The 14,150-nt window shown below is 40.7% G+C and overlaps 1 protein-coding gene across 2 annotated transcripts; it reads right to left on the bottom strand.

Moving 5' to 3' along the window:
* Positions 1 to 601: 601 nt before the first annotated feature.
* Positions 602 to 13,150, bottom strand: LOC109249917 (vascular non-inflammatory molecule 3). Of its 2 annotated transcripts, XM_019420557.2 has the most exons (8): positions 12,494 to 13,150; positions 10,540 to 10,633; positions 10,295 to 10,425; positions 6,046 to 6,238; positions 4,526 to 4,817; positions 3,345 to 3,718; positions 1,911 to 2,084; positions 602 to 1,237 (listed from the first exon to the last, which is right to left on the bottom strand). In XM_019420557.2, the coding sequence occupies exons 1-8, from the start codon at positions 12,526 to 12,528 to the stop codon at positions 1,109 to 1,111; spliced, it is 1,422 nt and encodes a 473-aa protein (XP_019276102.2). In that variant the 5' UTR covers positions 12,529 to 13,150; the 3' UTR covers positions 602 to 1,108. The 2 variants fall into 2 exon arrangements, with proteins under 2 accessions (XP_019276102.2, XP_019276101.2); XM_019420556.2 differs by lacking the exon at positions 12,494 to 13,150 and having other exon boundaries at positions 10,540 to 10,834.
* Positions 13,151 to 14,150: the final 1,000 nt, after the last annotated feature.

The following is a 14,150-nucleotide window of genomic DNA, read 5'->3' as shown; positions in this document are numbered from 1 at the left end:
AGAAGATGCCCATGTCCCGCATGGAAGAGTCCGGGGCACTGGTACAATCTTGGGATCTGAATGTCATAGCCCCTGGAGAGGAAATCCAGACCTTGATCCAGAGATCAAGGGGATCGTCTGCTGCTCAGAACATCTCCAGCCTCCTGGAACTGGGTTGAACTAAATGGAATGGAAATAAGCATCTGGGAGAAGCCTAGGAGAGCAACTGTCATCATCTGTGTGAAAAAGATGTCCCCAGCCCAGAGTGATCCCCACCCACTCCCGCATGAACCAGAGAGCTCCCTGCTCTCCTGTGTGTCTCTTCCCAGTGTTAATCAGTGACCACCTGGAAAAAAAAGAGCTCAGGGGTAACAGGGCTGAGAGACCAATGGTAACTGGGGGAAAGGTGACAGGGTGGCCCTTTCTAAGGAAGCTCCCAGTGTAACACAGACTGCAACAAATCTGAGGATCCAGGGGGCTTAATCAGGATTGGATAAATTTTAGGATAGAATATTTCCAGAAGGAGACAGGGTGTGGTCTGAGGGAGATCATTTTTTCTTTTTTGTTTCCGTCCTAAGGATCTGATTTCCATTCAATTGGAACTTAAGAGTATAATAAACAGATAATAGAAGAATTTTAATCAGTTAACAAGTTGCTCAAAATTTTTTGAAAAGTTTCTCATAATTACTTTAGGAGATGCCTTTGTTTTTTTACTTCCCATATCGTAATCAACGAGGATCCAAAGCCCTCTGCATACTTAAGGTGCCCCCTGTGTATTTACAAATGATAGAAAAACATTCACATATATCAGAGTAGTTAACACAAAAGGAGTTTTCTAAGTCCCCCTCCATTTAACTGCATGTTCTGCTACACACACATATACTCACATATACTTACATTGCACCCACACGGATCCCACATGCAGCTCCCATAAATGAGTTGGTGCTATATATCAAATACGGAAAACGGAAAACATGTAAAACCCATCCACTGCTTTTCACGTTTTAAGTTTGTTGTTCCGGCCAATTTGTGACATCTCTTCTAAACAGACATGAAGCTTTTTTTTTTTTTTTTTTTCCTTTCCCTTTCTTTGCCAGGGTAATCCTGAAAGTGTGCCGGCGGAAAGGGATCATTCTAATCTCCGGGGTCCTTGCCCCAAGCGCGGAGGGTCTTTGTCAAACACTCTTCCGTACAGGGCCAAAACTAAGACAGGCAGAGGGGTTCTGCTTCGGCTCCTCAGACGTCCGTCTCTCAAGACCTGATCAAAGAGAGCAAAGGATTAACTCCAATGCAGAGCTTTGGTTTCCAGCCCAGAGGCCTTCTCAGACAGCATCATTCTAAAATAGTAACAGACAGGCACACGGGACTTGGTGTCAGAAGACCTGTGTGTCAGATCTAAAGGTCGAAGGGTAGAGAGATTCGGGTGAAAGTGCAGCAAATAAACTACCACACAGGTGGTTAAAAAAGATGACGTATAAAAAAAATTCTTTTAACTCATGAAGCACCGCCATTATTACTCTCATTATTGCTATCATTATAACAACTTCTCAAAATAACATACCCATGAAATAAGCTGTAGGTGCATTGCTTAATGTGTTTAACTTGGGCCTTCCACACCATTAAGAAAAAATTTATTTACTTATGCAAATAAAGAGAACATTAGCTGCCGTCGTCCATAACCCTACTGTTTGTTGCCTTGGATCTCAGCATCGCATTTATGTAGAAAAAGTGAACCCCAAATTCTCTGTCACAGCCTAAAGACATCTAGAACCACAATTTCTCTTCCATATTAAAGCTTCCTGTGTCTTTAAAGCTCTGCCTGTATAATGTGAACCACAGCACTGCAACACTGTGTCACAATCTCAAAGATTTCCATGGTGCTAGTTTACCCCATCTGTTCAAAGAAATTGACCATCCTGAATTCCTCCTACCTCATAATACCTTTCAGGAGCAAGCTGACTTCCACTGAGAATGATCTGTGGGAAAACATAACGTGTTGCAAATGTGCCGCTGAGGGAGAATTCTTCCAACTTGGTGAAAGCTGACCCCACCGGCTCCCCACAAGTTCGCAGGTCACTGATTTGACACTTCAGTAATGTGCATATCTGTGTAGGCGAAGGAGAGAGAAGTAGTCAGAGATCTTGGAAATAGTTTCTCCATGAAAGACACAATCTCAAGGAATAGAGGAAGATTTGTTAGGTCGCATCTGTCAGGGAGGAAGAATTTCCTGTCCCCGTCAAGGTCCTTCTGGCCAGACTAAGAATTGAATGGACACGAGACAGATTAACAGGAGAACGTCAAATTGAATTTTGTACATTTGGGAATCCACACAGACATGGCAATTCCCAAGACAGGCAAAATGAGGTGCGCATATCGTTCTGGAATAAGGAGGAGGGCGTAGGGGTCTGGGACTTCAAAGGGAAGGAATGCAATTTACAGTAAGATGAGAAAGAATAAACATTTGGTACACAAATATTTGCCGGGCCTCTTAGAAACGCTGGAATGTGGAGGCCTTTGATCCAACAGGCCTTGTGAGGCTCCTCCCTGTTTGCCACACCTGGTTCCTGTCCTCACATCCTTACTTACCCTGATAGCTCCCTTTCTGAAGCAGAGCCTCTACCTAAATTCTTGTAGGCAGTTGTGGGGGAGGTAAAGAGCTTTTTCTGAATCTTCTGGCTTTTAATTTCTTTTTTAATTCACAATAATCTTCATGCCCAAATGGCTCCTCTTGGGATGGCCTGCCTTTATCCCCTACACCTCTTAAGCAGTCTTTTCAAACTGGAGGTCAGAGGCTATTAGTGAATCCGAAAATCAGTTCAACAGGTCAGGACTAACTCCCTCCCTCTCTCTCTCCCTCTCTCTCTCTCTCTGTCTCTTTTAAATAAAGTGAAATGCAATAAATTGGATTTTAAAAGTCAGACTGCTATTGCTCATAATTATGGCTACTTCTAATTCTAATTGAAGTAATAAATAAAATATTTGTTTCAATTACCATCACGCATCTTGACCGCACAGCATCGTAACATGAAACGGACTTCTGATTCTGGACTCCTGTTGAAGACAGTTCGAAAAGCACTGTTCTAAAGTAACCTGACACAAAACGAGAAGGCGTGGAGGTTGCAGCCTTTCAACTTGAATCCAGCTGGCTGAGAGCTCATCAACTCGCTTTATGTTTTACCTTGCAGCCAAGAGAAGACATTCTGTTCTTGCTAAGACTAAACAAAGTGTTCTGGGGGAAAACTTCAGTGATGACTGTAACGGGCTACCAAGTAACTGAATCCAGCACGATTTTTAAAGAAATGCAGCGATGATCCAGAAGAAAAACTAATAAACAATCCATTCTAACTTACGTCACTATTGTTTACCTGTAGGTAATATTGACCTTCTACTGTGTGCAGTCCATCAAAAGCACCTAGTGCGTAAACCTCGTCTGTTCGTTTCTCCGACATCTCGTAAGTTAAGTGACAGCACAGGTCTTTCTGGCAAACTGTGTAATTTCCTGTGTTTCTCTTAAGCTCAATGAAGGTGAGCTCATCAAAATAAATCATCCCCGGAAAATTCGACTGTTCAGACAAGAATGGCTTGACACTTCTGGCATAAGCACTCCAGTCAACAGCTGCAGGATAGGTGGGTTCACTTCGCGGCCGGGACTTCAGTTCGGACAGCATCAGCTGGCCACTCTCTGTTTCCATGTCATAGTGATACACTTTGACCGCTTCCGGTGCATAGATTCCACTCCCTATGGCGACACAAGGCAACGCAAATATTGGTTCCAAATTTTGCATGGTTACAAACTCATAAAATCATCCCCCAGAGAAATTCGATATGGCTTTATGAAAGCATAAGCACTTTCAGGATAGTTAAGGAGATAGCTTGTTAGCCTGGCATCGTTCCCATTTGCCTCTGTGTCCTCCATTAGGTTCTGCTTACACTGAAATTATCAATTGACTTGGGTCAATTGACTTTTTTACTTAAACTACCTCTTTTTTTAACCAACTTAACAAACAACTAGAAAATTCCCCAACACGAAGAATAATCTTAGCTCTCTGCTGACCTGTCTAATTTATTTGTGTTTAAGTTTCTTCATCTGGATCAATGAATAACCCAAGCAGTCAAGAGCGGAGCTTGTATTACCTTGAACATGGATGCAATGAAGGATAAACTCTGGTTAAGTCTAAAATCATTTTGTCACCTTAACCACAAAGATTTATTTCACTATTACTGATGGATGCGGGCAGCGAAGTTCTTTAGATCTGGCTTTGTTTTTCTTTTTTTGCTTGTTTTTGTTTGTTTGTTTGTTCATGCGACTTGACTTCTCTTTAACTCCAATGTTCCCTCATGTGAAATTGAGATAATAGCATTTACCTCCTTCCGTACTCATAGGGATAATGGTCCTTAAAACATATGGGCACTGAAAGCCAGGCTATTATTAATTTTGTGACATTAGAATTAATAAAGGAATTATTAAAGACAAGTGTGGCTTGGAAATCAATGAAGACTGTCTAAGGCTATCATGGCCAGTCGGTGCAGGACACGTGTGAGTTACCTGTCATGTGCATGCTGGTGTTGTGGGTATTCGCAGCAAGCAAGTTGACTCTCATGGCTCTGGCCCACGCAGAGTGGAAGGGAACAGCCGACAGAAGGGGCAGTGTGTTGTACCACGCCACCGGGTAGAGAACGCTGTCCACTTGAAACTCATCCACCACCACCACAGCTGGGGTGTGAGAAAAAATGTCAAAGCAAGTGAAAATGCCAAACTTCCCAAAAGGAGTCTCAAAAGTCACAGATTCTGAATCCTTGGGGAAATCAAATTGAATTTCAGGCGCAAAAAGATTGTACTGTTAACAAAAAGCAAAGAAGGGGGAAATTCATGAGAAAACTACCAAAGAGAGGTGTTTCATACCCATCAAATTTTTTTCCCAGCCATGTTGACATGCATATTTAAAACTATTGCACATACATTTGCAGAAATCAAACCCAGTATACCACTGTCTAGGAGTTTTAGTACGACGGTGCTGGTCAGAAAACTCCACCTTTCCACAACTAACGAACGAAATCATATCTAAAAACGATATTTGAAAGGTGACTATTTCTCTTAACATCACAGGTTGAAAATCTGAATCTTATAAACTTCAGATTTTTTGTCACTGTATTCTTTAAATACCAACAACACTGCCAGTGTGAAACCTAGCATGTAGTAATAAAATTAACTTTGTCATATCTCCCTTCGATACGGCTAGGTTTATAGAAGTGAAGTACATTTAAAGTTAGGCAAGGTAATAGCTCACACTTGTTAATCAGTGAGCCATTGGTAATTTTTTTCCAGCTTGATTATTGCTCCCCAATTCCACTTTGCCCCGGGTCAAGAATACTTGCTCAGATACTATGTACCATGAGGCTTGATGTGTACATATTTGTGCTCTGACAACACCCCCTCCCCTTCAGTGAGGGTCACTTGCTCCTCTACCCTACACGCAGGTGGAAGCTTGTCCTTCATCCCGCAGGGATCGGCTCAAGGAAGGCACGTAGCCTAACTGGAGTCAAGGCGTGATGACGAGGTCTACAAGGCAGGACAAAAATACACTCTTCCTCTGGATTTTGCTCCAGAGGAATGTGACTTTATGTTGAATGTGAGCTTTATGTTGAGCACCATGGGGTCTCTAAAAGCACAGCTCGAGTAAAAGCTGTAACACAAGTTAAGAGAGCTAGAGGAATAGCTGACGTCTTTTGAGCCTCTGAGGGACAGACTACATCTGATAAAGCTTAGTCATGCTATGAGTGTCAATGAATTGAGCCAAAACACTAACCAGGGTATAACAGCATTTCTCCTTCTTTCTCAGAGACTATTAACATCTTTGTGAGACTATGATCACATTCAATATTCTGCCAAATTCTACTCCATGCTTAATTCAAACTCAGAACCCTTATATGAGACCAGAGTAAATGAAACCCCCTTTTCAACTAAAGCGTAATAATCAAGAGACGCGTTCGTAACAGTTCTTTCGGCCATGTTCAAGAAATGAATGTACATATATACCACAAACAAACACAAGAAGATATTCTTACCTTATGGTAGCGTGCCACCAGCCTACCCTCAGAATCAAACACCACATCAGTGTTGTACTGGTAACGGCCATCGGGGGGACACTGAGGGTCGCTGGCATTGCATGGCTTCTTGTCCCCAATATTTGCCACAACGTAGATGGAGTTGTCTTTGGCCAGGCAGCTGAGCCTTTGTTGCACTGGGGTGTAGCCAAACCTGATTTAATAGATATGGCCTTAAACTTACTGTACTTGAGTGATTTCTAATCTTCCAGAACATACTTTATTTGCCTGTTACTTAGAACACAAGCTCTAGGTTAAGAATCAAATCAGAAAAGATCTAAAATTCCACATGCAATATAGTCTTCATATTTACGAAAGCTAACCTAGTTTACCTTGTTTATTTTTTATTGAAGTATAGTTGACACATTGTTACATTAGTTCTAGGTGTACAGCCTAATGATTCGACAGTCCTCGACGTCGTGCTATGCTCACTACCAGTGTAGCTATCATCTGTCACCACACAACACTATGACGATACCATGGACTACATTTGCTATACTGTGCCTTTTAGTCCATGACTAATTCATTCCATAACGGGAATCCTGTATCTCCCACTCCCCTTTGCCCATCTTGCCCATCCCCCCGCCTCCCCGGAAGGCTAACCTATTTTAATGTGCCAGACTCTCAGTTGCAGTGTGAGACGGAAACACTGGAAAGATGGTGGAGGAAGAGGAGAAAGAAGAGAAGGAAAGCTTTCTCCTATAAAGTGCTTCTAGGCAGGCAAAGGAAGGGCTTGAAATTTAACACACTCTTTTAATGGGGAGGACCTTTTCTATAATTCTAGCCATACTCTTACTAGGAAGCAGTAAATAGTTGCTCCTATGTCAATCGTCTTCTATAGAGAACAAATGCATCATTATGTACTTGAAATATTTCAGGAAGGAAGGGAGGGAAGGAGGGAGGAAGGGAGGGAGGGAGGAAGGAAGGGAGGGAGGAAGGAGAAAGAAAAGAAAGGAAGAGAGAAAGAAAAGGAAAAAGGAGAGAAAGAAAAAGAAAGAGAGAGAAAGAAAGAAACAAAGAAGAAAGAAAGAAAGAAAGAAAGAAAGAAAGAAAGAAAGAAAGAAAGAAAAAGGAGGGTGGGAGGGAGGGAGGGAGGAAGGAAGGGACTTCACTGTGTTGGCTCAGTTTCCTTATCTGTCAGTATAACATAATTGCTTTCTGCCTGCCTGCAAGGGTGTTCACGAGAAACCCTGAGATAAATACAGACTATGAAATTGCTTCTCAAAGTATTGCCAAATCCATCTACATTGGGGACATTAACCAAGAAATAAGAAGAGATTGAGGTGACAAAATAGGTGGAATGATAGGTGGCTTCAAATATTTGAAAGGCTCTAATCTGAAGGAGGTGAGTCATATATATACAATGATAATATATAAAGTAATAAAGGCAGTACAAAGACTAACGTTATAGAGAGACAGATATGCAGAGGAGAAAAAAAATTTGCAACCAGAACATTCTGTCAAAGGAGTGGATTCACTGGTCACTGGTGATTTCAAATACAATATGGTGCATCCAGGTGCTCCAAGTCTACCAGTTATCAGGGCTCAGATGGAAGTGGCTGGCTTTGATTTCCTGCCATGTTAATTACCAATATGAGACCGTAAGCCTCCTTTTTTCCCTGATATGAAAAATAGAAATAGTTGTACCTGTCACATAAAGTGAATGAGACAATATGTCTAGTGTACCAGGTACAATTCCTGGAACCACATAGATGCTCCATGAAGAAATAATGGCCATTATGGACTTTGTAACTACAGGGGGACAACCCAGGAAACTGATGGATTTACTGCTTCTAGAAGCCATTTGGTTTCTCTCCATCATCTCTCAGCCTCTCTACAGTTGATGTGGACTTAATCTTTGAAGAGAAAGGGCAAATTTATGACAGTGATTGATTTATGATTTATGATTTATGACTACTGTTTCAGATCATTTCTTTTTTTTTTTTTTTTTTTTTTTTTTTTGCCCTCAGGAAAAACACGGCAACATTGTTAACATTGATATTCTTTAAAACTTTCAATAAAACTATCACCTATTTTCTTTTTTCTTTCTTTCTTTCTTTCTTTCTTTCTTTCTTTCTTTCTTTCTTTTTCTTTCTTTCTCTCTCTCTCTCTCTTTCTTTCTTTCTTTCTTTCTGCTAAATAATTAGGGCATTTTAATATCTTCTATTACTCCTCATGGGTAATGCTCAAGGAAGCATGGGACAGGTCAGTATTGTCAATGATAGTATTTAAATACACAAGGATAACCAGGTGGCCCTCTATTATCCCCTTTAAGTATAAATATTACTAGGGAAGAAATGGTGGCTTTTTTTAAAACCAATATTACCGTCTTATTAAATATCGGATTTCTGTTTTTGTAAGTCAGGCTGAAAGCTTACCATTTGAGTAAATGTCTGCAACCCTCAATAATGTTGAAGTTTCATCAGTCATCTACCTTCCCAACTTAAAATAATTCATCTGTGATTAATTATCAGGATTCAGGACCTCTTTCCCCTAGGAAAGTCAGTATTATCAGCCCAGGCAAATAAAGTGAATTTTAGAATCAGCCTCTTGGATTATTGCAGATAATGAGTCCTTCCTGCTCTGGGGGAAAAAAAAACAAACCTCATGATCAAGTAAACATTGAGTTATAGTTAATGCGGTTACTGTAAACATAGACGATGCAACACTTAGATTATTTTTTCAAAGGTGAAACTCCTGGGCGAAACTGACCCACACAGTAGAACTCCCATGTTGCAACGTTGGACTTGACCCCCCCCCCCAGTCAATTTCAAATGTTAAAATTATTGAAGACATTCTTTTTCTTGTACAATAGATATAGTTCGGAACAGATGCCTGCAAGTTTAAAATTAGCAAATTAATTTTTTTTTTAATGCATAGATTTTGCCTTTTAAAGGAATTACATATAAACTATTTTAAAAAGTAAATACATCTAAAATAATTTCATAAATCTGTCTTATGTTTTATACAGATGTTCCCTAAGAAAGTTATGCTTAAACGAAGTGCCTGGGTGGCTCAGTTGGTTGAGTGTCCGACTTTAGCTCAGGTCACGATCTTGCAGTTTGTGAGGTCAAGCCCCGCATCAGGCTCTGTGCTGACAGCCTGGAGCCTGGAGCCTGCTTTGGATTCTGTGTCTCCCTCTCTCTCTGCGCCCCCCCCCCCGCCATGCTCTGTCTCTCTGTCTCTCAAAAATAAAATAAACATTGAAAAGTTATGCTTAAACTACAGCTATTAATAATTGCTTACATTTCTCAAAGACAAGAAAACAAAGAAGTTCAGATCCAATTATCCTTTATTTTTATTTATTTTTTTAATCGTTATTTATTTTTGAGAGAGAGAGAGAGACAGAGTGCGAGTGGGGGAGGAACCGAGAGAGGGAGACAGAATCCGAAGCAGGTTCCAGGCTCTGAGCTGTCAGCACAGAGCCCGATGTGGAGCTGGAACTCACAAACCGTGAGATCATGACCTGAGCCGAAGCGGGACGCTTAACCGACTGAGCCCCCCAGGCGCCCCCAGATCCAATTATTTTTGTGGGAAAAAAAAAAAAAGGAATCGTGACAGCTAACGTTGGAGGCAGCACAACTGTGTTTAGATTCTACGTGTATCACTTCAGTTGACACTCTTGTCTACTCTGTAAAGGAAGTAGGACAGGAAATTTTATTATCGCTGTTTCGTGGATAAAGAAACGGAGATGTGAAGTATTTAGGTGATCTGCCGCCCATCACACAGCTAGGAGGTGGTATTGTCTTGGAAACGATGTTTCCTTTTTCAAGTCCTGTGCAATTTCCACCTGCCATACTCATCACACGACAAATGAGAGTGATATCAGAGCTCTTTGGAAATATAAGTTCATTTATCTTTTCACCATTCCTGCAAAGGAGGCAGGTATTCATGGGTGAGCTTACTTTATTTGGGGACAGAAGTCCCAGCTAGTACAACTTTTTCACTTTGTTGAAACCCCATGGAGTGTATTTATTATAAAAACTATGTACACACAGGCCGTTCATTAAAGGAAGCCACAATAAATAACCAACCAAGAATCATCATCTCAAGCCATGCCAGACGGCACACAGTATGAAGAGGCTCGTGGGTCCAGAGCCATAAATCGATTGCCAGAAAAGAGAACGAGTCAAGTTTAATGGATTTGTTATTTGTATTTTTGCAATATCACAATTTTTTTTGTTCAAAAATCAAAGGGTAATGACATTACCTCTGGGGATCTGTACATGGAATCCAGTTCACCTCTGGGTCTGGGATATCTTCCAGATAGGGGTAAATGGTCTCTCTTGTGAAAACCCAGCCATAAATTCCATCTTCTGGGGTAACAATGATATGTGCACCCTGCTCAAAACAAGTATGAGCAAAACAGTCTTTCACAAATTCCAAATACCCACGCTCTTTCCAAGTTTCAAATTTCCTCTACAATATCCCAGCGAGCGTAAGAAAGGACAATACCTGCCTGGCTGCCAGCTTAACTGCGTTCTCCAAAACATCTATGTTCTTGTTCATCAGGAGCAAAGCTTCTTCTTTGGAAACTGGTGTCTCTGTTCTGTTTGGTAATATGACAGCGTGTTCATACACTGCAGCAATGAAAGTGTCCAGTGCACCGACACATAGGACACAGATGGCAAATAGTGCCACATATTTTGGAAAATATGATGTAATCATAGCTAGAAGTTGGTGATCTTCGGTAAACTCAGATTCTCATATTTGGTATCACTGGAGAAAGTTTTAGGGTAAAACCCGGCTCGCTTCCGGGTATTTATATTTTCACAGAAATAACATTACACAACACATTAAGAAAGAATGTTGCGCAAGAAAACTGACAGCCAGAAGTACAAAATGACATTGACTCAAGTGGGCAATGTTCTTGTTGACAGTGGTTCAAGGGTTATTCACCTCTAGAAGTGAAATTAGTGAGTGAATCAGATGAGTTCAAGCCAAAAACCACTGGCTGTTGAACTCCTTTTTTAAAGTTTATTTATTAATTCTGGGATACAGAGAGCACATGCATGAGTGGGGGAAGGGAGAGAGACAGAGAGAGAGAGAGAGAGTCAGCACAGAGCCCAATGCAGGGCTTGAGCTCATGAGCCGTGAGATCATGACCTGAGTAGAAGTCTGATGCTTGGCCAACTGAGCCGCCCAGGCACCCCTGTTGAACTCTTTTTTAAAATAAAATATATTTTCCTGGTAGCTCAATGGTTCCATTAATAAGGCCAATACTGAACTCTCTTCTAGAAGGCACCCAGCATAACAACGTGCTAAGAACTTATACATGTGGCTGTAGCAGACACAGAACAGAGCGTAAGACAAGCTCCAGTTTCAACAGAGCTCATAAAATGCCAAAGGAGAATAGATATACCTGCTTATGATTGGGTTCATAACCAGTGGCCCTCAATTTTTGCATTATAAAAGGATTTCAGCAGGAACCACAGTTGCTGGCTTCCCTCCGAAAGACTGTAAAATAGTCTGAAATGTAGGAAGTTTCTCTGACCACTTTGCAAAACACAGATTATAACCTGGTCAATAAGTTAATGAGTGCCCACTGAGTTGAGTCTCTGGGCGTCTCCAGAATCTGGCTACTGCTGTAGAGCTCATGTGTTGAAAACCAAGAAGTTAGGCTTCAGATCATACAATTTCTTCATCTTTATAGAATTGGCCCATTTAAAACAAAATTTTTTAATGTTTATTTATTTTTGAGAGAGACAGAGTGTGAGTGGGGGAGGGTCAGAGAGAGAGGGAGACACATATTCGAAGCAGGCTCCCGGCTCTGAGCTATCAGCGCAGAGCCTGACACGGGGCTTGAACTCATGAACCGCGAGATCATGACTTGAGCCGAAGTCAGACGCCCGACTGACTGAGGCGCCCAGGTGCCCCAAATCTGCCCATTTTTTTAAGTGAAGTCCTCTTCCCTAAATACTTGTACTATTACATCATCCAAAATCTCATTTTCAGGAAATGATTTCCTTGTGCCTCTAAAGAGCTGAACATCTTTAAAATATTAGATATAGGTGTCATCCATTTAACTGGACTCTCAGACATTTTCCTCTCCCGTTGCTCCCACATCTAATTCATTGTAAAGTTTCTTTTAAACATCTCTTCCTGCCCTGGGGCACCTGAGTGACCCAGTCAGTTGAGAATCCAACTTCGGCTCAGGTCATGATCTCATGGTCAGTGAGTTTGAGCCCCTCGTGCACGCTGTGCTGACAGCTCAGAGCCTGGAGCCTGCTTCAGATTCTGTGTCTCCCTCTCTCTCTGCCCGCCCCTCCCACACTCATGCTCTCTCTCTCTCAAATATAAACATTAAATAAATAAATAAATAAATAAATAAATAAATAAATAAAAATATCTCTTCCTGTCCTGATTGTTTATGCTAAAGCAGGTCCTGCTTTTTAATTGATCTTCCTACCGCCCACAGTGGCCAAAGTTGTTCATTCGACACATAGCCACCAGATGAATTTTCTCCGAAATCCAGCTCCTGTTATGTCACTTAAATTCCATTATCTAAAGCGTGATTTGCCATTATTTAAAACGTTAATTCTCCAAACGTGGTCCATGCTCCGTGAGGGGAAAGCAGGTTGATTTTGCAAGATATACAGATAAATACTTTTAATAGTTACAGATTAACTATCATGTTTATTAGATAATTTAAGACTCTTAAACCCATGGACAGTAGAGTTTAGGATGAGGCAACACAAAAGATGTCCATCCGTCTTAAAAGATTACCAAGTAAGTAAAATGGTATATGGTTAGTATGAAAATCACAAAGATAATGGCATAATGACATGATTTCCTGAAATGTGGGAAAAGCTGACATTGTTCAAGTTCTCCTACAACCTGGATTTATCTCTACAACTGCCTTTATGAACACTTTATTCAGTGAAGTTGAATCATTCCCTGATCTCTGAACACGCCATGCACTACTCCACCTAGATGATTCTCTGCCCAATTCTCCCTGAAATGTCCTGGCTCGCTGTCTAAGCTCTAACTCCGTGTACAGTTCTCTCAAACCTACCCCTACTCCTAAGCAATATTTCTGAGCCATCAGAGCACATTTTTCTTGTCCTGGTGAATGCCACTCACCGCTTGCTGTTGTCTTGACCTTCAATTTAAATCCGATTCCGATATTTTGTTCTGAATATGTATGTCTTGTCTTCTTAAAAGATATTAAAAAAGAATCTTGTTGTATCTTTCCAGAACATCCATAATTATCTATAGATGATGCGTCCCAAGGTTGTGACTCCTGGAGGATAAGAAAGCGTCTTGCTGACTGATGAACCTCATCACTCCAGCCCACATGTGTAATAGGTGAGGAAGCCCGATACATGAATGATTGTTGAATGAAATCCGCTACCTGAAACTTCAGTCTGTTTCATGTTTGAACACTGCAAATTTTTAGAACACCCTTTCTTGCACTGAGATTTACATCATGTATCTTCTACAGTTTAGAACAATAAATCCAATCCTGCTTCTTGCTTCCTACTTCCAGACTATTAGATGATTCCAAGAGAGTTCTAAATTGTCTCTTAATTCTCTTATTTTTCTGATGCATTATCCTTATAAATTCCTTAAGAATGGGGCCACATTTTGATTCTCTCTGCTGCTTTTGTGGAGGTTTGTACTGTGCTAAGCTCTGTAAATGTTTTCAGATTTGTTAAACTCAATTTCCTGTCCTAGTTTTGGAATGAATCCCCTTTTTTGAAAGTGAGTTCATGTAAAGGAATTTTTTTTTAAGATTTACATCTCTGATTCTAGAATCATTAATACTGGTACTTGCTCTCTCTCTCCAGGATTCTTTCTAATCATCTGACATAGAGAAACCAATAGATTTTGGAGATTAATGCCTCTCATTTGTTTGGTTGGTTGGTTCTAGAGTTCAAAATCTTTCCATTCCAGTAACCGTTTTCCATTATCTGAATACTCCTTTCTTCTCCCAGTTTCCCCAGTGAGTTTCCATGTGTCCTTATATGCTAAAATGATGTTCATTAGATGCAAATTTTCATTTTGGCAAAAAAAAAAAAAAAATTGAAAGTGACATAGAAATTCTGTAAAACTAATGGATTGCT

Source organism: Panthera pardus, unplaced genomic scaffold (genome assembly GCF_024362965.1).
Source record: "Panthera pardus isolate Hobbes unplaced genomic scaffold, ASM2436296v1 HiC_scaffold_17, whole genome shotgun sequence".
In the NCBI taxonomy this organism is placed as follows: domain Eukaryota; kingdom Metazoa; phylum Chordata; class Mammalia; order Carnivora; family Felidae; genus Panthera; species Panthera pardus.
This window is presented reverse-complemented; position numbering and strand designations above follow the sequence as displayed.